The following is a 22036-nucleotide window of genomic DNA, read 5'->3' as shown; positions in this document are numbered from 1 at the left end:
TGTTCATTGTATCCACCACTTTGCACAATCCTTGATAATTCTTTCATTTTGATTCCCATTTGTCCTTTTCTTTTGGCATTTTGGATGGATAACCCGCAGTTGACTAATCATATACGACAAAATAAAAATAAAAATGGAGTGATAAATTTTCCAGTGCAATTTTTTATATTCAAAAGACGTGTGATTGGAGATTTAGAAGATATTACATCTTTCACACGTAACATGTTGTGGATCGGATTAGTTTTTTTTTTTTTTAATAAAAAAAATATTTAGAAGTTGTTAAGGTCTTTTTTTTCAAGTAGAAAAGATTAAATCGATTGAGGGTTTATTTGATATAACTTGATTGATTTTGTGGGTCTAAAAGTAACCTATACAGTCTGTAAAAACATAGTTTAACTACAAACAATTGCAAGATGATATCTTTTTTTTTTAATAATAAGATAACAACATACCGTATTGACTTGGAAAAACCCGGGTTAACATGTTAAATTTGCGACCTAGATTATAAGATTATGACAATCTCATAGAAAATAAATCAAAATAAATTATGAAGTCTAATTCTTAATCAACTTAATGTTGAAGAATGAAATTGAAAAAAAAAATCAATTAAGAAGGGACCTAAAAAAACGACCTGAATTAACCTGTCAAACCCGCGACCTGGGTCATAAGACCGAGATAACCCCATGAAAAGTAAATTGAAACAAATTATGATTTTCAATCCCTAATCAGCTTAATATTAAATGATGAGATTAAAAAATAAATCAATTAAAAAAATAACATAAAAAACAACCCAAGTCAATCCGTCCAAATCCATGACCCGGGTCATCAGACATATAACTTCATAGAAAGAAAATAAAAAAGAAAGATCTGATTTAACCCGGGTTAACCTGATAAATTTACAACTTTGATAATAAGATTGAGATAACATCATAGAGAGCAAATAAAAAATATTATGAAACTCAATTTCCAATTACATCTGTCGAACCCAATGTTGAACGATAAAATTTGTAAAAGTTTTAACTAAAAATATGACATAAAAAATAAGTCAAGTCAACCCGGGTTAACCCGTTAAACATTATTCTCGGGTTATGATGTCGAGATAACCTAAAAAAAGAGAACATGAACAAATCATGAAGTCTAATTATCAATCAAACACAATATTAAATGATGAAATTGGAAAAAAATCAATTAAAAAGAAGAAAAAAAAACTCAATCAATTAGGTTAACTTGCGAAACTCGTGACTTAGGTTATGAGACGATGACAATCCAATAAAAAACAAATTCAATGTTGAAGAACCAATGACTTGGGTCATGAAACCGAGATAACCTCCTAGAAATAAAATAACCCGATTTAACCAGGGTAAAAATACCAAAACTCGTGATCTTGATTGTGAGGCCAAGATATCCCTGTAGAAAGCAAATCAAAATAGATTATGAAACTCAATTCTCAACCGATCCAATGTTGAATAATTAAATTTTAAAAAAAAATAATTAAAAATGACACAAAAAATAACATGAGTTAACTCAGGTTAATTTGTTAAGTATTATTCTCAGGTCATGGGTTGGAATAGCATAGTAGAAAGTAAACAAAATAAATCATGAAATGTAATTCATAATCAACATAGTATTAGAAAAAGAAAATTAAAAAAAATTATTAATTAATTAAAAAAATCCGAGTCGATCGGGTTAACCCGTCAAATCCGCAATCCGTATCATGAAAATATAATAATTCAATAAAAAATTTAATATTAAAAAAAAATTAAAAAAAATATTGATCTAAAAAGAAAAAGAAGTAAAGCACAATTTAAATAAATAATGCTTTTGAGAAGAAATATAGTAAAATCCCTTTTTTTATTTTGAGTTTATAGTTAATAATTAATTTGAAAAATGAGAGGAGACATGCAAAAGTGAAGAAAAAACATTGGGATTACCTTCTATAACTTTCATTAGTTATGGGCTTATGGCACGACGGGATCTCATCAGAACCTCTGGGAAACTCTTATGGATTATAGAAAATTTAAATTCTATCACGTAAATCTTAGAAACAATGATAAAACTAATTGAAATTTTCTAAATATGATAGATTAACATGAAAGTTATGTCTTAAAATTACATCACAAGAAACTTAATCTGAATAATATAAATTATATTCTGAGATCTCACTTACTAGATTAAGCTATTAGATTGAAATGGTTATTTGACTTGGTATCAGAGCTTTGATGACCAAGCGGTTACGAGTTCGAATCTTACTATCTCCATTTATTTCATAAAAATTAGGTACAAGGTAATATGGATTTGTGCAAGTTTCAAGTCCAAAAAGCTTTCACTTGAAGGGATACGTTAGAAAATAATATAAATTATATCTTGAAATCTTATCTAATAACTTAAATTATTGAATCAAAGTGATTCCTTAAAAAATTTAAGTGAAAACGACTCAAGGATTATCTTATCATGGAAAATATATATATAAAGAATAAAAGGAAATTTTTTAAAAAAAAGTGGTTCGTTTGAAATGTTCACATCGCCAAAGCCCAAAAGGAGGAAAAAGGAATGAAGTGAAAACTTTGAATGCTAAAAAAAAACAAAACAAAACGGTGTTCAAATCCCAACCCCATAATACCTCTCTCTTATCATCCACACATTTTTATGGCAAGAGAAAATAAAAGAAGAGACACCCCATAAGCATAAATGAAGCTGGCAAATGAACACAACAAACTGAAAAAACCAGTCTTTACTCTTTATAGATCGAACAAAACTATAGTGAAGTACAACGTAATCCCCTAAAAATGGGAACCGTTTTAGACTCCCATTTTCTAGCACTCACTGCCATCGTCACTGTAAGTTTCTCCCTCCCTCCCTCTCTATCCATCTATCCATCTATCCATCTATCTTCCATTCTTCAACGGTGGCCTTAAGTTTTTTTGAACATTGCTGTTATTTTGTTTTATAGGTGGGATACCAACTGCTGTTTTTTGTTATCACTGCCCTTCTGAAGTTTGATAAAGTCACTGACTTTGCCGGTATTGTTACTTTTCTAGACTTCAATTTCCCAACTTTCCTTGAGAATTTGCTGGAAGGAATTGATGAATAAATTGATATCATCAACTTTGTTGATTTAATTTGTTGTTGGTAACTTTTGTAATATTTGTGGAAATTGATTCTGGTTCCTTATATCAGGAAGCACAAATTTTATTATACTAGCTGTGTTGACTCTGGTTTTGAAAGGGACATGGCATTTCAGACAGGTAAATGTCTCTCCTCCTGAGCTTATAATATTATTTTAACACTGTTGTATCACTCTTTGACGGATCAAATTGTTATTATGCCTTAAGACTCGGCTGGAGTCTTTGATAATCCTAAACTCAGTTGATGATGTGATTAGCAAAGCATTATATAACCCTTTATCCACAACTTGTTCAATGGGATTTTATTGTTTATATCCTTCTTCCTTTCAATTTTACTAAAAATCCTGTTGTCCTTTGATTACACGCATGTACAGACATGTATGCTGAGAATTGCTTTAACAAGACTCCTAGTGATGCGAGTTTAGTAAGGTGTAAAGAGTCACCTATTTTATTTAGCACATCTTGTATGATATAATACTGGGATTTGATAGGCTGATTGATTTGAAGTTGTTAGGTACATGGACTCCACATTCCTGTTTGTAAACCTCTAGCTTTCTTTCCTTCTGTAATTTCATCAGGGAAAATATTTTTTGCATTACTACTGTAAATTCAATTGCTTGCTACTTAATATTTACTCTGATCCTGCCCTGTGTTTTTTAGCATGTAACCTTCCACATTTATGATTTTGCTGCTCTGTATTTCAGGTAGTCTTGAGTTTCCTAGTAGTATCTTGGGGTCTTCGCCTGGGACTGTTCCTGTTACTGAGGTACTAATGACATGATATTCTACGGAAATGCTTTTAAATTCTATAAGCAATTCTACGACATACTATTAATTCAGTTCAGAAGTTTTGAGTTGCATGAGATGAGATGAGGTTTGCTTGATACTAAAATCCCTAATCAATTTGCCACTCAGACATTCTGCGGTTGCCTTTACTAGCTTCATGAGATACTGGATAATAGTATATTGAAATTGATTGACTGTATTTGTGTAATGTTGTGAACAGGATTCTGCAGTGGGGGGAGGATAGACGTTTTGATGAAATGCGTAGTAACTTGGGGAAATTAGCTGTTTTCTGGATATTTCAGGTTTTTGAGGATTCTTCATCTTCTTTTTAAATTGATGATATTCGTGTCTCAATTCTTGTCGGGTACGGTTTGATGTTTGAGAGGTGAATTATTCGTTTTTATCCTCTTATTATTCACTGCAGGCTGTCTGGGTGTGGACTGTGAGCTTACCTGTAACAGTGGTTAATGGAATTGACAGGGATCCTTCCGTTCAGGCTGCAGACATAATTGGCTGGATTATGTGGTCTGTTGGTGTTTCAGTTGAAGCTACAGCTGATCAACAAAAACTGACATTCAAGAATGCTCCAGAAAACAGAGGGAAATGGTGCAATGTTGGATTATGGAATATATCTCGTCACCCAAACTATTTTGGCGAGGTTTGTCCTGCATTTTTCTCACCAATGTTGGGTAATTTAGAAAGCAGAGCAGCGTGATGCTTTTTTAATGTTTGTTGAAATCAAGCGGTGCTGCTCCTGTGACAACTTTAGAAAAATATGCTCTTTGTTCTAATGGTTACAGGTTGTAAGTGCAAACTTCACTGTTTCAGTGCATGCCCTTCATATTCAACTTCACTACCTTGGCAAGTACCTGAATGTGATTAAATATTCAACTTAAACCTCATAGGTTTCAGTCAATACCTCTATTGGCTTTATTAAATGTGCTGGTTGTTTGATTTGGATAAACAAGAAACATATCACAAATACGAGCCTTCATTATTATTGTGCTCATGGCACGCAAAAATTTGTACCTCATGAATTATTAACTTTGTAATTTTGTGAGAAGTAAGTAACCTGAAGTTTGTTTCAGCTGAGTTTTTCCTGGAACGGATGTCTCATAAGTTTCACATACTCCAAAGATTTACTTGATCTGCTTCAATCTTATTTCGTCATGACAAGCTAAACCTTATTGAATGTCATGCGCAGATTCTCCTTTGGTGGGGTATTTTTGTGGCTTCTGCACCTGTACTGGAAGGTGCTGAGTGGCTGGTGATCCTTGGGCCAATCTTTCTCACATTGTTGCTTCTTTTTGTCAGTGGCATACCATTGCTTGAGGTTTGCTCTTCCTGCCTCAAATGTTATTGCTGAAACTTCATTTTGACATCTCAAAATGCTTACTATCCACAACTGTGTGAACAGCAATCTGCTGACAAGAAATTTGGCAACGTGGCTGCATACAGGACGTATAAAAGGACAACCAGGTTAAGTTTGTTTTCTCTTAGTGCCAGTTTTTGTTTTCAACTAATCTGGAGGATAAACTAGCTGACTGAACTCCTGTTTCAGCCCTCTAATTCCACTGCCCCAAGCAGTGTACAGGAGCTTACCTTCATGGTTCAAATCTGTTTTCCTCTTTGAATTTCCTCTCTACAGTCGTAATTTTCCAGAAGAGGGGTCAGCATGGTGAGACACCAATATAATTTTTCTTTTGTTTTTATTTCTGTTCTGGCATGTAATCGACAAATCCACCTTTCTATTCATGGGTTGTTCATGAATTGTAATGTGCATTTTCCAAGAAGTAATTCCAACATGTTATGATTGGAATGCATGTAGAATTGAACCTGTGAAACTGCAGGGAGATAAAATTTGCTCCTTTGTACTTCCATTTCAACCATTGTCTCTGTTGCCTATTATTGTTGTCTTTGTCTGACTGTTACTTCTTTTCATTCTGTTGGTTGAAGACTTGTCTTCCATTTTTCTTTTGCCTCCTTTCTTTTACTTACCTTGTGGAACCATTTCTCCGTTTCATGTTGATTTTTTTTTAAGCAAATATAGTTGATGTTGAGAAGCAAATGAAGAACTGAACTAAGATTTCTGCATGTGGATTTGATCTGGTAAAACAATGACTAGACTCGCACTGCATATATATTGGAGATGGACCGAGAATATTTAGTTTGTTGATCTGATTGTGATCTACCCTCACTCCATCGTAAGCTATATGCTTCTCTGCTTCTGCTTCGAAAATCCACTGCTTGCTATCAAAATAAGTTTATTCAACTCTTGTAAAGTACTTGTGTTTTCGCCTGAAAGAGAAAAAATCACGTTGTTAGATGTGTAGTGCTTGTTGAGTGAAAGTAGACATTGTTAGGTTGATAATATTGTGATGTTTCAAGTTTTTGATGCCATTGCACCTTAGAACTTATTTTGCAAGTAGACATTATTCCGTTCAAATTTGCAATGTTTCTAAAGCAATCTCCGTATATGCAAGGAATAGAACAAGACAAGGTGGAGGCAGCGATGGATCGAAGATTGGCTAGAAGTTCAACAGGGAATTTGCCCTGTTTTGGTAACTTTTATGTACTAGCTAGGAATAGTTTTAGCTGTTAAGCTACATATACGCCATGTTATTTCAATTACTAGCTGTCGGTTGATTTTCTTTCTCCTGCCCGAAACATGTCTCCACCTCTACTGTTCTGTCCACTGAGTTTCCTTCCCACAATCAATGCTGATTTCTTATATTTAAGTTTGCTAATGCCCTCTTGTTTCTGTTTAGTGAATTTGCGGTAAATGTTGTGTTTTAATGTATTTTTTATTTGAAAATATATTAAAATAATATTTTTATTTTTTAAAATTAATTTTTGATATTAATCTGTTAAAATGATTTAAAACCATCAAAAATATTTAAAGAAATTTTATTTTAAATGATGAAATAGTCATTTAACTGCAATGCCAAACAGTTGTTTAATTGAAATTATACAAAAAAAAAAAAAGGAAAAGGAAAAGGTTAAGAAGCAGTGCATGACAATTTTAGGTAGTGACAGAAGGATATCATTACTCCATAAAAGTATAGTTTTCATATACGGTCTGGTTCAAGTCTTGGGTTCCGAGTTTTAATCGGGTCGTCCGGATCAATTTTTTTTAAAATCAAAACGACGTCGTTTTAGTAAAAAAGTAAAAGTCAACGAGTTGCAATCGGGTTTTTAATCGGGTTAACCGGGTTATATCGAGTTTTTTCTTTTTTTATTTTTTCTTCAACCCAGCCTAGTTTCAGCCCCGGACAGGTCAGGTCCCGGGTTGACCTGCCGGGTTGGATTCCAAAACTATGGATAAAAGTGTTGCCCTTGAAGAGATCTTTAAATTTCTCATTTTTATCTAAAAAAAATCAAAATAAAATAAGATTACAGCATTAGTATATATATAAAAAAAATTATATGGATTAGTGACGATTTTAAACCTATAAAGTTTTCGATGCAAGTCAATGCCCACAAGGATTCCATCAAATCATATTATAATTATATAATTAGTATTATATTTCTTGGCACATCAAGACCTATACAATAATTCATGTCTCGTTTTATTTTAAATTAGAAAACTATACATTGGTGTATAAGTAGGGGAGCCTTCCACAACCATTTCCAAAGGAAATATTAGTTTTTAGCTGCAATGAGATTTCTTTTATTAGCATTTTCACTTGCTCCATGCAATCATGGACTCTGCAAATCAACCTTCTCAAGAGTTACTTCTGAGGATTTTCTACTACACTTGCTATCCTTTTCAAGAGTACTTTGGAGGGTTTTCATGTTTCTTTCCTAGAGAGAGAGAGAGGGAGAGACAGAGAAATAATTATATATATATATATATATATAAAAAGGAATTTTGCGTTGATATATTTATTACTTTTCTTGTTTATACATGAATCATTACAACCCTAGCAATGGAGTGCTTTAACACTGGGTAATACAAGACCTCTCAAAAAAGCTGAGGAAAATATATAATATATATACACACACCACAAGCAATTACACACCTGCAGTTTTGTTGAGATTTTCCAGCGAAAAAACAGCACCAGATCTGCCCTCATTTGATGATTGGGAGGGTGCCATAAGAATGTAAATGACCCAAACGTGAAGGCATAAAAGATAGACCAGACACCACAATTTTGCTGTTGGATTTCTCCTTAGAAACACTACACCTGCAAGGAAAATAGCGTCTAACTGCTGAACCAATGATCCCAAGTGTTTCCTTCCAGCACGGATTTTGTCCTCAAACATAGGCCTCAACTTTGAGTCAGAAATTGCCCATTTTCCTGATTCCAAATTACTTGAATTCACCACCGACTTATTTTCCTCTAGCAACCTTGAAACAGCCTGAAAGTGCATGCCAGCATAAATAGCGAATCACAAACATTAGATTTTTTTTTTATCTGTTGCTGGTGGTACTGTCAATCATTCCAAGTTGTAAACATACCTCAATTCTGAAAGCTATGGTTGCCTTCTCCGAGGAGAGCGCTTCAACCTGGATGAATAATCAATGTCAAAAAATTTTCTTCGCGCAGAACTGAGAATACATGGTTGAAATTGACACTTGACAGCTCAAAAGGACGAGGCTATCTTTCACTTGTTGACTCAAAACAACTCAATAGATCATGGCAGAGAGAAGTGAAGTTATTAACTCATAGACTTTTGAATAGAATAACCAATACATTGCTATAGGTCAATGCTACTTGTGGTAGTTTCAACCAAGAACTTGTTGAAGATGAATGAATTGGCAACCAGCAGTCCTTTCAAACAGTATATCATTTACAAAAAAAATCTGCCTAATCTATATAAACAACAGACTAGTTGTTCTATTTTTCAGAATTCAGAACATGATGCCGCCATATACTTCCAAAGTAATCCCACACAATCAACTCTTTTTTCTTGAATTCAACTCGTAGTTTCAGAGAATGACTGTCTAATTAGATCACAAGATGAAATAAAAATGTCTGGAAGAGCTCTAGTCTTATTTTATCAGGCAGCTCACATTGATCTTATAGAAATTGACGAGTTCATGACTAAGAAAGAATGCCCTGAATAACAAAACTCCCTTGGTTTCACATATGAAATTATAAAGCTCGGTAGCTGTATGAGAAAGAATCAAAGTCTAAAATTCTTATTTCAAAACATCAATATTAGAAATCCTTGGATAAAATGACTCAATTGGGAGACCAAAAGAAGAGAAAAACTGCAGATCCCAGTTACTACAATTGACTAAAAACTGCAGATCCCAGTTACTACAATTGACTTGAAAGTAGTTTGAAAGACAAACCTGGGCTTGTTTCTGAATCAAATGGTCAGTTAACTGACCAAGCCTTCTCTTGAGCTCAATTTCTACTTCTGTCGGATCCTCCATCTCCTTTCTTGTCATCTCAATATCTGTTTCTAGCTTCTTTGCCTGAAATAGACACGTAAAACTTATGCAGGTAAGTAACCTAGCATGGGAATGTATCAGCTGGACATGCCAGCATACCACAGAAAATCATCCAAAAAATTGCTTGAGATATAATATATCAAAAAAGTCCACAGCCATATAACTAAATTGTGAACATCATTTCTGTAGCTTAGCTATTGGGAACTGATTGTATGGATAAAGATCAAAATTGTCTTGCAGCATCGAAAAATGAGGTTAGGATACAAAATTGAGACCTTAATAATTAACAATGAGGTTTTACTGCTAAACATTTGTTACCAAATATCAGAGTGAATGCAAGAGCATCAAGCTCAGGATCTTCCATGTTTAATTAAGCTTTGCACTGATGCAAAAGGATAATCTCTAATAATTTTTTTATTTCTTAATTGCATGCACACAAGTTCTGGGCAAATTATTTTCAAACGAAATGCAAATCAGGAATACAGACTGAAAGTTAGCACTTAACTATGATAAGCTTCAGGAATTTAAAAAACATGGAGTATTTTTCAAAAAAAAAAAAAAAACAAAAACAAAAGGACAACAAGAAGTTGATTAACTTATAGATGTCACAAATACAGAGCAAGTTGACAACATGGAAATGTTACATTATGCTGAAACATGAGGGCTAACCTTGTCTTCCAATCTTTGAATTTTATCAATTAGGAACAAGTACTCTGTCTCAAGAATCTCTCGTTCAAATTGAACTCCTTTTGAAGCTGCAGCCTACAAAATTCCAAAATTAACACAAAATTGATTACAAACTGGCTGGGTTGGTGAAAAGAGTTTAATAAGAACCAGATAAAGCATATAACTCTGTACAAGGACTGTAGGATCCTCCATAACCTTTATTTGTGCACCAATATGATCACAGGAAGAATGTGACTCACCTGGTTTAGATATGTTTCAGTCTGGTGAGTCTTGGAGATCCTCCTCCTGAGATCTACAAGGAGAAAAGGAGACTCAACAATTCATATGTGCATTCGAAAGTGATTTTATGTAAGATATACTTCATCTTAATGATCAAATTATCCTTGATATCCATGAAGATCACAAATTGGTTAAATACAAATAATCAATTTATGGTATCATATTTGTGCTGGTTGAGATCAATTTGAAGTATAAAATACAGTGCCACTATCTCATCTACAACTGAAAAGCTCAAGCTTTTTAATGTTTTGTATTTTTGTTATCTAATTAACACATGATTTATGCTGATGAAGCCAGAAGAAAAAGTTCTTAATAAGTTTCCATTTTGTGAATTGACAATTTGTTCACCAGAAATTTCTAAACTAGAGGAGTCAAAATGTACAGCTAAAGGGGCAACGGTTGAAAATTGAAAAAAGAAAGAAAGAAAGAAAGAATGAAAATTTGGAGCCTGTCAGAGTTCTGTGATAGTGGGGCGTGAACAGTTTAATAATAGGTGTCACGTTAATATTGAGAGTGATGCTAACATTAATGAACAAGATTAAGAAGAGACAAAGTACTTTTCCCGGTCATTAATCACTCTTGCCTTCAAACTCAAACACGAATACAGAATGATCCATTAGAGGGATTGAGGGAAAGGTTCATGAGCTAAATACATAATCTGTAAGAAACTATATTCTTAGGTTTCTCTCCAAAGAAAGTAAGAAGACTCTGTTCTACAATTTGTTAATGTTTTAAATTTGACTTTCTCTGGCGCTCTTGTGCACGCTGCATCCTTTCTTTCATGTCTGTTACAATCAATTCATTATTTATCAGAACCAATAACAAACTTTAATCTAATTTCTGCAAGTCCAGTTACTGATTAACTTCAAACTTCAGAGTTAATACTATTTTGGTTGCACGTTCCTAACACCTCAAACCTAACATTCCATTCCTGTAAGAAGTTCAAGGAATTTATCACCCAAGTCCAGCAACTGACTTAACTTCCAACACTAACATGTGCCTAGCACATTTCCACTTCATAAACCTTCAGAATGTTGGTTTATTGAGATCTACATCCTGACAACAACATTTACAAACGTTTTTTTTTCTTTCCTTCAATTATCCCATAATGAATTGACTGTAAAGACTGCTGATGCATGCTTTAACATTATCTCTATTTCAAATGCTTAACCCCACTTTTTTCAAGAACTGATTGAAACATAAAAGGACCATATACAAGATACATAGCAGGTTCATTAAAATAATCAGATCATAATCCAAGCGTGCACACCTTCAAGAGCCACTTCTTTTAATTCAAATTGTTGTCGGAGTTCTGCCACCTGATTAATCTAGTCACAAAAATACAAATAAAAATAAATAGAATTATTATGTGCATACATGTTGTACTATATACATCAAGAAAATTTCAAAATATAATCAGCTAAGGCTAGCATTGCACATGGTCCTTTAACAAAATAGCATACCAAACTAGAATAAAAGGCATGTATCAGAACTCAAGAGGGAAAAAGGCTATAATTAAGCAAGGTAGAATTATAAAGCAAAGTATCAAAAATAGAAGTTAATAAACTTTCTTCTACTGTTATTCCCATTTGGAAAGAATGCAATTTATTCAAAACAGACAAAGAATATCTCAAACCAAATTCTGAATGAAAAGGAAGGCAGATCAATCATAACCCAACCACTTGAATTAGAAGTCCATCATACCTCTAGTTCAAGATTCTTCTGTGCAGTAGCAAGGGATCTTGCAAGATCAGCATTTGTGGTCTGCAATCACATTGCTCTTTAGAGACAACTAAATTAACAAAAAATACTCATGCTTTCTATTAAAAAATTCAAAGGATATAGAAACAAATACCAGTCTAACTACATCTAAAGTGCATATGAAACAGGCTAATGTACCTCAAGTTTAGCCAATCGGGAAAGAACTTCCATTCTAGTATTATTATGTTTCTGCTTTTCTAAGTCAACAGCTTCCATTGTTTCCATCGTAGTTGTCTGAAGCTCTGAAGCCTGTCAGAGAAAGAAGAAGTCATCACACAATTACTGCTGGAAAGAAAGGATAAGTTGATAAAAGTTTAAATTCTACAAATGTAAATATCACATGGTAAGAATCAAAAGCACTGACCACCAATATGGTTTGCATTGTCTTACTTGACCATGTCACTTATAGCAAATTCTTAGTTTACAGTTGTCTTAGAGACATTGGTATTTTGAAAGATAAGTGGAAAGCAAAATCTGACCCAGGGTTAAGCCAATGCAAGCACAATCAAAAAGTTATCGGTACCCCTATAAGTGAAATTTCAGCTTGGTCTATGTTCTTGAAGATTGATATGAGCTAGGTCAGGTAGGTAGACTGGATACTATGGCTCATGGAAAAAAACAGCTAGGGAGCCAAGGGGGGAAAAATAGCTGCTCAATCTCTTACAACTTTTAAATTTTGGAACTTAGAGTTTTTGCTGTATAAGAAGTGGGACCTGGGGCAATCTTGATAGGGAGGAAGGCTAGTACTAGCAATTTCAGCCACCCTGAACAGTAATTTTGAAGATTTCTCCACCCACTTAAATCATTAGGTTGGATAGATTCGCTTTCTCAACAGAATTATAAATAGAATGGATTCCAGTTGATTTGATCAGCTCCATCCATTGTCCTATTATTTTCATCGAGGTTCAACAATAACATGTGTATAGCAAGTAGTACGTAGAAAATTGACTGTAATTTTTTTGTTTACTTTACTAAAATCAAGAAAATGTTACGCGTTTTTGGTCGTGCATTAAATCCAAAACAAAGGATTCTTAAAGGCCCATTCTTTCCAATCAAATATATCATGATCTAAATTACACTAACAATAAAGAAAACAAATCAACTATAAGAGCAAAGTGAATGCCTAGTATTACCTCTTGTACTTGTTGTTTTGCTCGTTCTTCAAGTATTTTCTCCAAGCTCTGCTTCTCCCCTTCCAATCTGGCAACCATATTCTCCCGCTCTATGATGGCCTGCACAGCTTTAGCTGCTGCTCTTCCAGCCAAAATCTTCTTCCTTCTCTCCCTCTCCTGTTCACTCTCAGAATCAGATGATGAACCCGAATCACTATCTGAATCAGAGCTCTCATCGCTAGTCGAATCATTTTTCTTCAAATCATCCGAGACAGAGCTTCTAGATGCAGCCCGAGTTCCCTGCTTCCCTTTCACAGTACTTTTCAAGCGACCATAAACATCACCAACTCCCTTCTTCACATCAGATATCCCATCTATTTTATCCGGTGCAGAAAGCAAAGCATGATTCTTATTTGCCACATGCAAAACCTTCCCTTCCACAGCATCCTTGTTTTCAACACGCCCGCCATTTTCTTCACTCCCCTCATCCTTCCTTTCTCCAACTACCTCACCACCCACATTCTTATTTTGCTCCAGTCCTGTCCCATCCATAACCTTACCATCACTTGGCAACTCAACACTTGAAGACCTAGCTGATGAGCCAGACTCCTCTCCATCACTTGGTTTCCCATTCAACTTTAAATCCAACCTCTTTGATGTCACCCCACTGTTATTCTTATCACTATTACCCCTAACTTTCTGATTCCTTTTCGCCTCGACCACCGACGAATTTGAAACCAAACTCCCTTGCCTCCTACCCTCCTTTCTCAACCCACGAATGGCAGGTGCCCCATTACTCCGATTAGGCGAACTTGCATTCGGACTCGGAGGAGTACCAAGTAGCTCAGTCCAGTCACTATCAGTAAGCGTTGCCCTAGGTTTGGGAGAAATTTTCGGAGCATTCAAAACCTCCTTATCATTGACACTACCAAAAACATTGTTATTAACAACATTATTCTTATTCTTATTGATAGCAAAATCAGCATTCAATTTTCCGTTGTATTCATTGTTAAATTCATGTGTTTTCTTCTTTAATTGATCCTTTAAAGACAGAGAACCCCCGGCTTTCGCTGGGAGATCAAATTTCTGATCATCGTCAGATCGTGGCTGTTCGTTCTTCTTCAAAGATTCTGCTGCTTGCTGATCGATCTGAACCGTTGATCACCAAAAAAGAAAGAAGAAAAAAAACTAATTATCATCCAAAAAAACATAAAACTAAAAAACAAACTGTAATAACAGCAGCACAATGACATTGAAAATAAAACCTAAATAATAATGATGATGATGATGATGATCTGTTTGGCTAGTGAAAAAAGAAAAAAGAGAGGAGAAAAGAGGAATTTGGCTTGCCTGTTCAAAGAAGGTTTCGGCGACTTTGAGTTTTGAAGAGATCCAATTCGCCATTCTCTCTCTCTCTCTCTCTCTTTGTTGTTTGTTTGGAGTTGAAATTAGTGAGTGTGAGGCTGTGATTTACGCACAAGACACATTTTAGCAAAACGCATAAAATTTTGATTTGCAGAGAAGCGAAGAAAAATGGGGAGAAGGGATAGAGGTGTTGTTGAAGAGGTGAAGCTAATGTAACGGGTAGGTGAGATATGTGAGGGTGGTTTGTAGTGAAGCGTGACGATTAGTGGAGAGAAGGTGTGGTCTGTGAGGAATGGAAAGGAGACCGGGGTGTGATTGTTGTGGTTTTATGCACGTGAGAGTAGAATGTAAATTGAGTTGGCACGTGTGGGGATTATGACACCGTAACGTTTCAGACAATAGAGAGAGAAACAGGTGGATATTGGATACAAGAGGTGAGAGTCGAGGGGATGGCATTTCCGATATTATTTTTTTTATTTTTTTATTAACTTGTATATATTTTGATTAATTTTATAAGTTCTGAAATTAATAATTATATAAATTTTCAGTAGCTTTAGCTTTAAGTATTGTGATACTCAAACTGATGATTTTTAAGAAGAAAACCTAAAATCTGACTAGTTGAGCTACACACATCAAGATTAATCATACTTGTTTATGTTTAAAAATTATGTTTGTTTTAAAAATATTTTATTAATATTTTTAATAATTTTTATATATTAATATAAAATATTAATAAAATATTTTTATATAAAAATCACATTTAAAAAATATTATATACCACAATATCAAAGATACATTAAAAAAACTAAAAAATCTAAAATAATAATCATGTTTCGCTTAAGTTTGATAGTAGATGGTTTGAGGGTTTGATTTCTGATGTGCCTTTTCTATTTCTTGTTCAATCCTAAGATTTATTTTATTATTGTCGATCCAGATCTTACTTGAAAAAAAAAATTTAATTACTGAACTAGATAGGAACTATGCTATGTCATGGACTAACCTAATTTTTTTTCAACATATAAAAGATATTAACGAGGCATAAATGTTAATAGAAGCTAAAAAATTAAAGATGACTCAAATAAAATTAATAAGCTCAGTTAATTTAAATGATATAAATAAAAAGATACAACAATAATATATAAATTGACAAGAAAATAAAAACATTAAAAGGTCAGGAAAACCCGGTCTGAACCTATCTAAATTAACACGTCAAATTTGCAACCTGGTTATGATACAAGGATAATCTTGTAAAAAGCAAACTGAATAAAACTATGAAGCTCGATTATCAAACAATTTAATGTGGAAGGAAAATTTTGAAAAAAAAATTAATTTTTTAATTTCATCTCTCAGCATTTGATTTTAAATTTTTTATATCAAATTCAGTCTTTATTATTTTTATTGTTATTTCTTTTGTTTTGATTCCTTTTTTGTTGTGTTTTTTTTTTAATTTTATCCCTCAACATTTTATTGATACAAAATTTACTTTGTTATTTTTTAGGGTTTTCCTTATATGAGTTTAATCTTTGACTCATGATCAGGATCAAAAGTTTCGAAAGTTAACATAGGTTGATTTTAGTCTTTTTCTTGGGTTCTTTTTTAAAATTGATTTTTTTTCAATTTCATCATTCAACATTTGATTTATTGGAAATTAGTTGTCGTGTTTTAATTTTCTTTTTATGGGGTTATTTCAATTTTGTATCCATGGTCATAGGGTTAACATGTTAACGTCCCCAAGAGGTGTAGCGTGATGGCAAAGGGCTTGAGATCTGCACAGCAGGTCTCGAGTTCGAGTCAGGGTGTGTACCTCTTGTAAGAGCCTGTGACAGCTGGAGTTTTACTCGCTCACCTGGGCCCACAAAGTGCGTTTTGTGGGGAGTGGAGTTTTCTCAAATCCAAAAAAAAAAAAAAGTTAACATGTTAACTCTGGTTAACTTAGATTTTTTTTTCATTTCATTTTTTTTCTTCTGTTTATTAAGATTTTGATGTTTCAATCCCTCAAATTTATAAGGAGAAAGAGTCATCAAAAAATGATGTAGAAAAGAAAAAGTTGTTGATTAACAAGTTTTAGGGACAAAAAAAAGTCAAATTTAGTTTAAATGTGTTTATTTTGACAAGAGTAGTGTCATTTATGTATGTTTTTTTTATCTTTCATGTCACCAAAAAAAGTATACCAAGGTTAAGAAAGAATTTTTTTTTAATTGGTTTAATTTTATGTTTTTTTGACCAATTTAGAAGTTATGAGGTTATGAATTGGTTTATTTGGATTTTTAAGGTAGATGGGAAAATATTATTTTGGTTCCAAATACTTGGCCTAACTTTTTGATCATTTTTTTTAATGGCAAGAGTCTAGGCCAACATATGATTGCGATGTTTATTTTTTAAAAATAAAATAAAAAGACAAATAATATATTTTTTATCCTAAAATAAATAAATAAATAAAGAAGGTCAGGCACACGGGCTAATTTTTTAGCCCAGGTGCTTAACTTCTATGGTTTTTTTTTAAATTATTTTTTAAGTTTTGATTGAAATGTAATATAAATTTGAATGCATTTATTCTTCTCCATTCCAGTCAAGTTTCTAGAGCACATTGCTCTAGACTTCTCATAGTTTACCTTAAGCCCAGATGCCCTACAAGAAACAGAGAGGATGCTTGAGAAACTGTCGGTGATGAAGCAAGGCAACTTCTCCATACAAAGAATAAAAAGGTAAGGTGACATTGGATCCCCTTGTTTTAGTCCACGAGTAGAAGCAAAACAGGGGGATCCTATGTAATTTTTTTTTATTGAAAATTATATTTTAAAAATACTAAAATGCTTCTGAACATAAGATAAGTTTTTTTTTTATTTACTTGAGGGGCAACCATGTAATTTTCAACTGCATAAAGAATAAAAGACTCATTTGCCCCTGCATGATTTGAAGAAAACAAATAATTACATCACGGTGAAAAGACTATTTATCCCTCCATATCTAGTTCTAATAGTTTGTTTGTGTAAGAATAATTTCATAATTACACTATTATAAAAATAGTGTTCTATAAATGAACAATAATTTTCTTAAAAAAAATAATTTAATGTGATGAAATCACTAATTCTTGGTAAGACATGATTTTCGACTTTGTCGTAAGTATCCTTTGGGGATGTTTGGTTTGGAGGTGTGAGATTTTTTTTGTGGAATCCACTTAAAAACCATGTATTTTTTTATTTTTGTGAGGTATGATTTGTGCTTTAAAAGGTTGTACCTTTCAAAAAAAAATCATTATATCTCCAAACCAAACACACAAAACCCTCTACCACACGCTCAAAAGGCGCCCAAATTTGGGAGATGAGCTCTCTCCCAAACTTCATATAAGTTATGTAGTTATTTTAATGGAAGATTTTGATAAATTGGAGAGATTGTAAATAAAATAAGAATGTTTTGTTCATAATAAAATATTAGCATTATCCATCTATTTTAATCAATCAATATCATAGACTTGTGGCGGTATGATAGATTGTAGGAAATAAAAAAAGAAGAAATATTAGCTTTTTTCAGGTATATCATAATAATCTTTTTAACATATTATGAAATTATATAAAGGCTATTAAAGAGTTGGAATATTCACAAATATACAACAATCATCATCATTATCATCGTCATCGATCATCATCAACGTTTTGCTTATCATTAATTGCCCCTTAATGACCGAATTAACTATCAAACAAATAAAAGAAGAAAAGAAAAGAAAAGAAAAGAAAATGTAAAAAAAATAATAATGAAACATAAAATGTAAAAAAAACAACTTGAGAAGCATTTTCCAAAACTTTAATTTCTCTAGTTATCTATCCATAAATATTAATATGAACAGCAATAACTAGCTTGTTTAGTTGCAGATACCTCATCATCAATATTAATCACTTCTTTTCCCACCGGAAGAGCCTTTATGGTAGAAATTGTTGTTTCGTTCTTCTTAGCCTCCAAGCTTTTTTGGCTTGCGATTTCATGGATTCTGGTGATCATTTGCATGAAAGCTTCCTCCACGTTCAAATTCTCCAACGCTGATGTTTCCATGAAGTACAAAGCTTCGGTCTCTGCAAGGTTCTTACCATCATCTTCATCAACTTCTCTAAGATGACTAATATCAGATTTATTTCCGACGAGAACAACGACCATATCTGAGCTACCAAAGTCTCTTAGCTCATGCAACCATTTTTTCACATTGTCAAACGTTGCTCTCCTTGTAATGTCATAAACCAGCAACGCACCTAGAGCCCCACGGTAGTAAGAACTGGTAATAGCTCTAAACCTGCGCGCAGCAAGTGAAATTATTTCCATCTTAAATAATGAAAAAAAAAACTTTGTAATTATTTGTTTTAAATAAGGTGATATTCTTGAATCAGTTTGTACCTAAACCTAAATAATGGATGGTTGGATCTTACTGACACCATTTAAGACAGACAGCCCAGATCATGTGCATCTTTAATTGCTAAAGCCCATATAATATCATATACATTATTCTCCACAGACAAGATTGAGTTGCAATAACAGAGAGAGGAAGACGATGAAAAGGATGAAAATGAAGAAAAAATAATGCTTGTAGTCATCTACAGGGTTAGAATAGAATATTTTAGTACACCTGTTTTATTTTTATTTTTTTATTATTATTTTTTTGATAACCCGGGGTGTCCGGGTCAGCTTGCGCGTACGACGACTATTCCCCGGGTTTGTTCCTGTAAACCCAATAGACAAATAAAATATTGTGGGGGTGACAGACGTGTAGATGAAGGATCAAACTTAAAACGAGGGCAAAGCAAGTTTCATCTGTTGATCACTTAGCCAGACCCCAAGTGAGCTGTTTTATTGATAGCACCAAAGGAAGTTTCGTGGGGGTAAAGAACTGCACCGAATCATTACGGTTTGGATAGGAGATTGAATTTGGTAATATTGTTTTTTTTTTTAATATTTTTTTTTTAAAAAATTATTTTTAATATTGGTATATTAGTTAAGGATTGAAATTTAGATTTGCCAAGCTAATCACGAAACAACATTTAGTTTTTCTTTTAAATAAAATAAAATTTTAAAAAATATATATATTTTTTATTTTAGAGTTATTCTTTCGAGTTTCACAATAAATTAGATTTAATAGACTATGTTAATTAGGTAAGATAAGTTAGATTGTGTTAACTTTTAAATTAATTTAAAATAAAATCTGATCTAAGTTGGATTCTGAATAATAAGTTATCGGTTGAACAATCAAATCTGATTAAGTTTAATACAGTATAATGTAGGGTGATTAAGGATTAATCATATTAAAAAATAAATTATAAATTATACATCAGTTGTCATAGGATCCAAATCACATTAGTTTTACTCCTCCTTGATTGTTGTTATTGAAATGACAATGGGACAGCACAAAGGGGACGAAAATTACGAGGTAGAACTTTGTAGCAGCAAGTAATTCGATAAACGTTCTTTTCATGAATCTCTAGTGGATTTACTTTTTCGTTGCACTATTAATTATAAAAATCTAAGATGAACAGGATACATAGAACTCTTAAGTCATTATGCGGGTCCCAAATAAGTAGAAAACATCTTCATCTTTGCTAGCATTTTAATGGAGATTAAAGCAGATCACATATGATGATCATAAACAGTGTTCAAATTCTGGTTGATTCATCTGATTGGAAATTTAAAGGCTAGCTATATATCCTGCTGGATAATTAACTACAAATTAATTCTGCTGGAATGAATCTCTTCATCAAGCATCAAAACTCAAAGGGTTAGGCTGGTGGGCTGGTTTCTAGATGAACATGCAATTTCACACAGACACGCAACCTTGGCAAATCTCAGATATGAAAACATCTATCCTAATCCGAAAAAATGATGATTCACCATGCCAAAAGAGTACTGTCACCTGACAAAATCATGGAAAAAAGAAAAGAAGAAGAAGAAGAAGATAGGCATACCTTTCTTGGCCAGCGGTGTCCCATATTTGAGCCTTGATGAGCTTATCACCAACTCTTATATTCCGGTAAGCAAATTCAACCCCTATAGTTGGCTTAGAATCTAACCGGAATTCGTCTCTGGAAAACCTTGATAGAAGATTTGATTTCCCAACTGCAGAGTCTCCGATAAGAACTGCTTTAAAAAGATAATCACACTCTTCATCATATGAATCAGCCATATATATATATATATGATCAACTCCCTGGCTAGCCTGCAAGCTCTTCTTCAAAAAAGAATGAACAAGAAAACCTAAAGAATATGTCAAAAGATGCAGAAGGTTGAGAGTTTTCAAGAAATAAGAAACAAGACTCTTGAGGCATGGTGGAAAGTCATTAGAGAAGTATATCTATATATAACTCCAAAATCAAAAAAGTCATGTTCAGATTTATAATTGCAAATACAGTGACAGGTACATTTAGTAAATTAGTAATCTTCTCGGCATAGGTTTGGAGGGTATTGAGTGTTTACATGTGAGGACATGGATAGAGACATGATGGCTGTTTCTATAATGCTGTCAAGATAAAGAGGAATAATCAATAATCCATCCTTAATTCTTAATCCTTCCAATATTATTACAACTCCTGCAAAAAAGTGAACGAAGGACCACTAATGTTCTTCCACGTAGCTCTTCCAACGACTTTTCAAAATTCCTGTTGCCATCCAATGCTCAAGTGGCAATCGATAAACTGGGATGTCTTCACCGAGTGCTGACAGTGTTGTTACTCTATCAAGGATCCCTTGTTTGAATTCAAAGATTGGAATTAGTTGCTTGAAAATATTGGATTAAGCTATAATGGCTAATCATTCCAGTCTTTTATGTTAGGGTTTTTAAGCATTTGGATTTGACCAGAGGTTGGTGGTGAGTTTCATTTCTGCAACTAATAAATAACCAGATATGGAATGAAATAAATTATTTTTCTGTTTTCTTTTTCCTTACAGCAGGACTGAGTTAAGTAAAAGCTGTGTGAGGATGGGAACTTCTTGTGTAGCAAGCAAGAACAGGCAAGTTTATATGCAGTTTTGAGAATGACCCGTGAAATGAAGCTGGCAAACAAACAAAGCTACTATGATTCAATTTTTTGTTTATGCAACAATGAAATATAAATTATAAAAAGAAAGGTAAAGGATCTTCGGAATAAGTCAAGAAACCTTTCGGCTTTCACGAGATTAATGAAAAGCCAGAGAAGACAAGCTAGCTGATGACTGTAGCTTTTCGAGATCATGATAATTACACATCTTTTTTTTTTCTTTTATTGATAAAGGCTAACTAGACATCTTGATTACGAGATATCATGTAAGAAAAAAAGCAGAATAACTATTAATCGAAAAGAAAGATGAGAAAATAAGGCAATGGATGTCTCTGCTTATATTTTATCATATATTTTCTTCTACAAATCATTACAAGTTACAACCAATAGAAGCTCATTGGCCACGCTGACCAGCATGTTGATCCGGTTAAAAATCTGGTTGTACTCTGTTGATTTTTGTTTTTTATTAAAATAATGTTGTTTTGATTTTTTTAAAAAAAATTGACC

The 22036-nt window shown here is 33.2% G+C and overlaps 3 protein-coding genes across 4 annotated transcripts; 1 reads left to right on the top strand and 2 right to left on the bottom strand.

Moving 5' to 3' along the window:
• Positions 1 to 2619: 2619 nt before the first annotated feature.
• Positions 2620 to 6658, top strand: LOC7474819 (uncharacterized). 2 transcript variants are annotated; one of them, XM_024585954.2, is made up of 10 exons: positions 2620 to 2837; positions 2951 to 3020; positions 3178 to 3245; positions 3830 to 3891; positions 4132 to 4213; positions 4336 to 4569; positions 5116 to 5244; positions 5329 to 5390; positions 5473 to 5589; positions 6395 to 6658. In XM_024585954.2, exons 1-10 carry the CDS (start codon positions 2787 to 2789, stop codon positions 6441 to 6443), a joined length of 924 nt encoding a protein of 307 aa, XP_024441722.1. In that variant the 5' UTR covers positions 2620 to 2786; the 3' UTR covers positions 6444 to 6658. The 2 variants fall into 2 exon arrangements, with proteins under 2 accessions (XP_024441722.1, XP_006374194.1); XM_006374132.3 differs by having other exon boundaries at positions 2622 to 2837; positions 6401 to 6658.
• A 1110-nt stretch (positions 6659 to 7768) lies between these two features.
• LOC7474820 (golgin candidate 2) lies at positions 7769 to 14766 on the bottom strand. Its single transcript, XM_024586809.2, has 10 exons — positions 14505 to 14766; positions 13176 to 14303; positions 12181 to 12291; positions 11986 to 12045; positions 11552 to 11609; positions 10242 to 10294; positions 9985 to 10077; positions 9214 to 9339; positions 8374 to 8421; positions 7769 to 8273 (listed from the first exon to the last, which is right to left on the bottom strand). The coding sequence occupies exons 1-10, from the start codon at positions 14556 to 14558 to the stop codon at positions 7926 to 7928; spliced, it is 2079 nt and encodes a 692-aa protein (XP_024442577.2). The 5' UTR covers positions 14559 to 14766; the 3' UTR covers positions 7769 to 7925.
• Positions 14767 to 18115: 3349 nt separating this feature from the next.
• Positions 18116 to 21045, bottom strand: LOC7462487 (ras-related protein RABA6a). Its single transcript, XM_002322059.3, has 2 exons — positions 20462 to 21045; positions 18116 to 18801 (listed from the first exon to the last, which is right to left on the bottom strand). Exons 1-2 carry the CDS (start codon positions 20677 to 20679, stop codon positions 18351 to 18353), a joined length of 669 nt encoding a protein of 222 aa, XP_002322095.1. The 5' UTR covers positions 20680 to 21045; the 3' UTR covers positions 18116 to 18350.
• Positions 21046 to 22036: the final 991 nt, after the last annotated feature.

The sequence above is a fragment of the Populus trichocarpa genome, chromosome 15 (genome assembly GCF_000002775.5).
Source record: "Populus trichocarpa isolate Nisqually-1 chromosome 15, P.trichocarpa_v4.1, whole genome shotgun sequence".
NCBI classification, from domain to species: domain Eukaryota; kingdom Viridiplantae; phylum Streptophyta; class Magnoliopsida; order Malpighiales; family Salicaceae; genus Populus; species Populus trichocarpa.
Note: the sequence above shows the minus strand (reverse complement) of the source record. Positions and strands in the feature narration are given on the sequence as shown.

Excerpts from the sequence above, each read along its gene's own strand:
- LOC7474819 (XM_024585954.2), top strand. The coding sequence starts at position 2,787 with ATGGGAACCGTTTTAGACTCCCATTTTCTAGCACTCACTGCCATCGTC. Across the intron at positions 3,892-4,131 it reads GGACTGTTCCTGTTACTGAG|GATTCTGCAGTGGGGGGAGG; the intron begins GTACTAATGACA and ends TGTTGTGAACAG. Across the intron at positions 5,391-5,472 it reads ACGTATAAAAGGACAACCAG|CCCTCTAATTCCACTGCCCC; the intron begins GTTAAGTTTGTT and ends CTCCTGTTTCAG.
- LOC7474820 (XM_024586809.2), bottom strand. The coding sequence starts at position 14,558 with ATGGCGAATTGGATCTCTTCAAAACTCAAAGTCGCCGAAACCTTCTTT. Across the intron at positions 14,304-14,504 it reads CCGAAACCTTCTTTGAACAG|ATCGATCAGCAAGCAGCAGA; the intron begins GCAAGCCAAATT and ends TCAACGGTTCAG. Across the intron at positions 8,422-9,213 it reads TGATTCAGAAACAAGCCCAG|GTTGAAGCGCTCTCCTCGGA; the intron begins GTTTGTCTTTCA and ends TTATTCATCCAG.
- LOC7462487 (XM_002322059.3), bottom strand. The coding sequence starts at position 20,679 with ATGGCTGATTCATATGATGAAGAGTGTGATTATCTTTTTAAAGCAGTT. Across the intron at positions 18,802-20,461 it reads GACACCGCTGGCCAAGAAAG|GTTTAGAGCTATTACCAGTT; the intron begins GTATGCCTATCT and ends TGCTGCGCGCAG.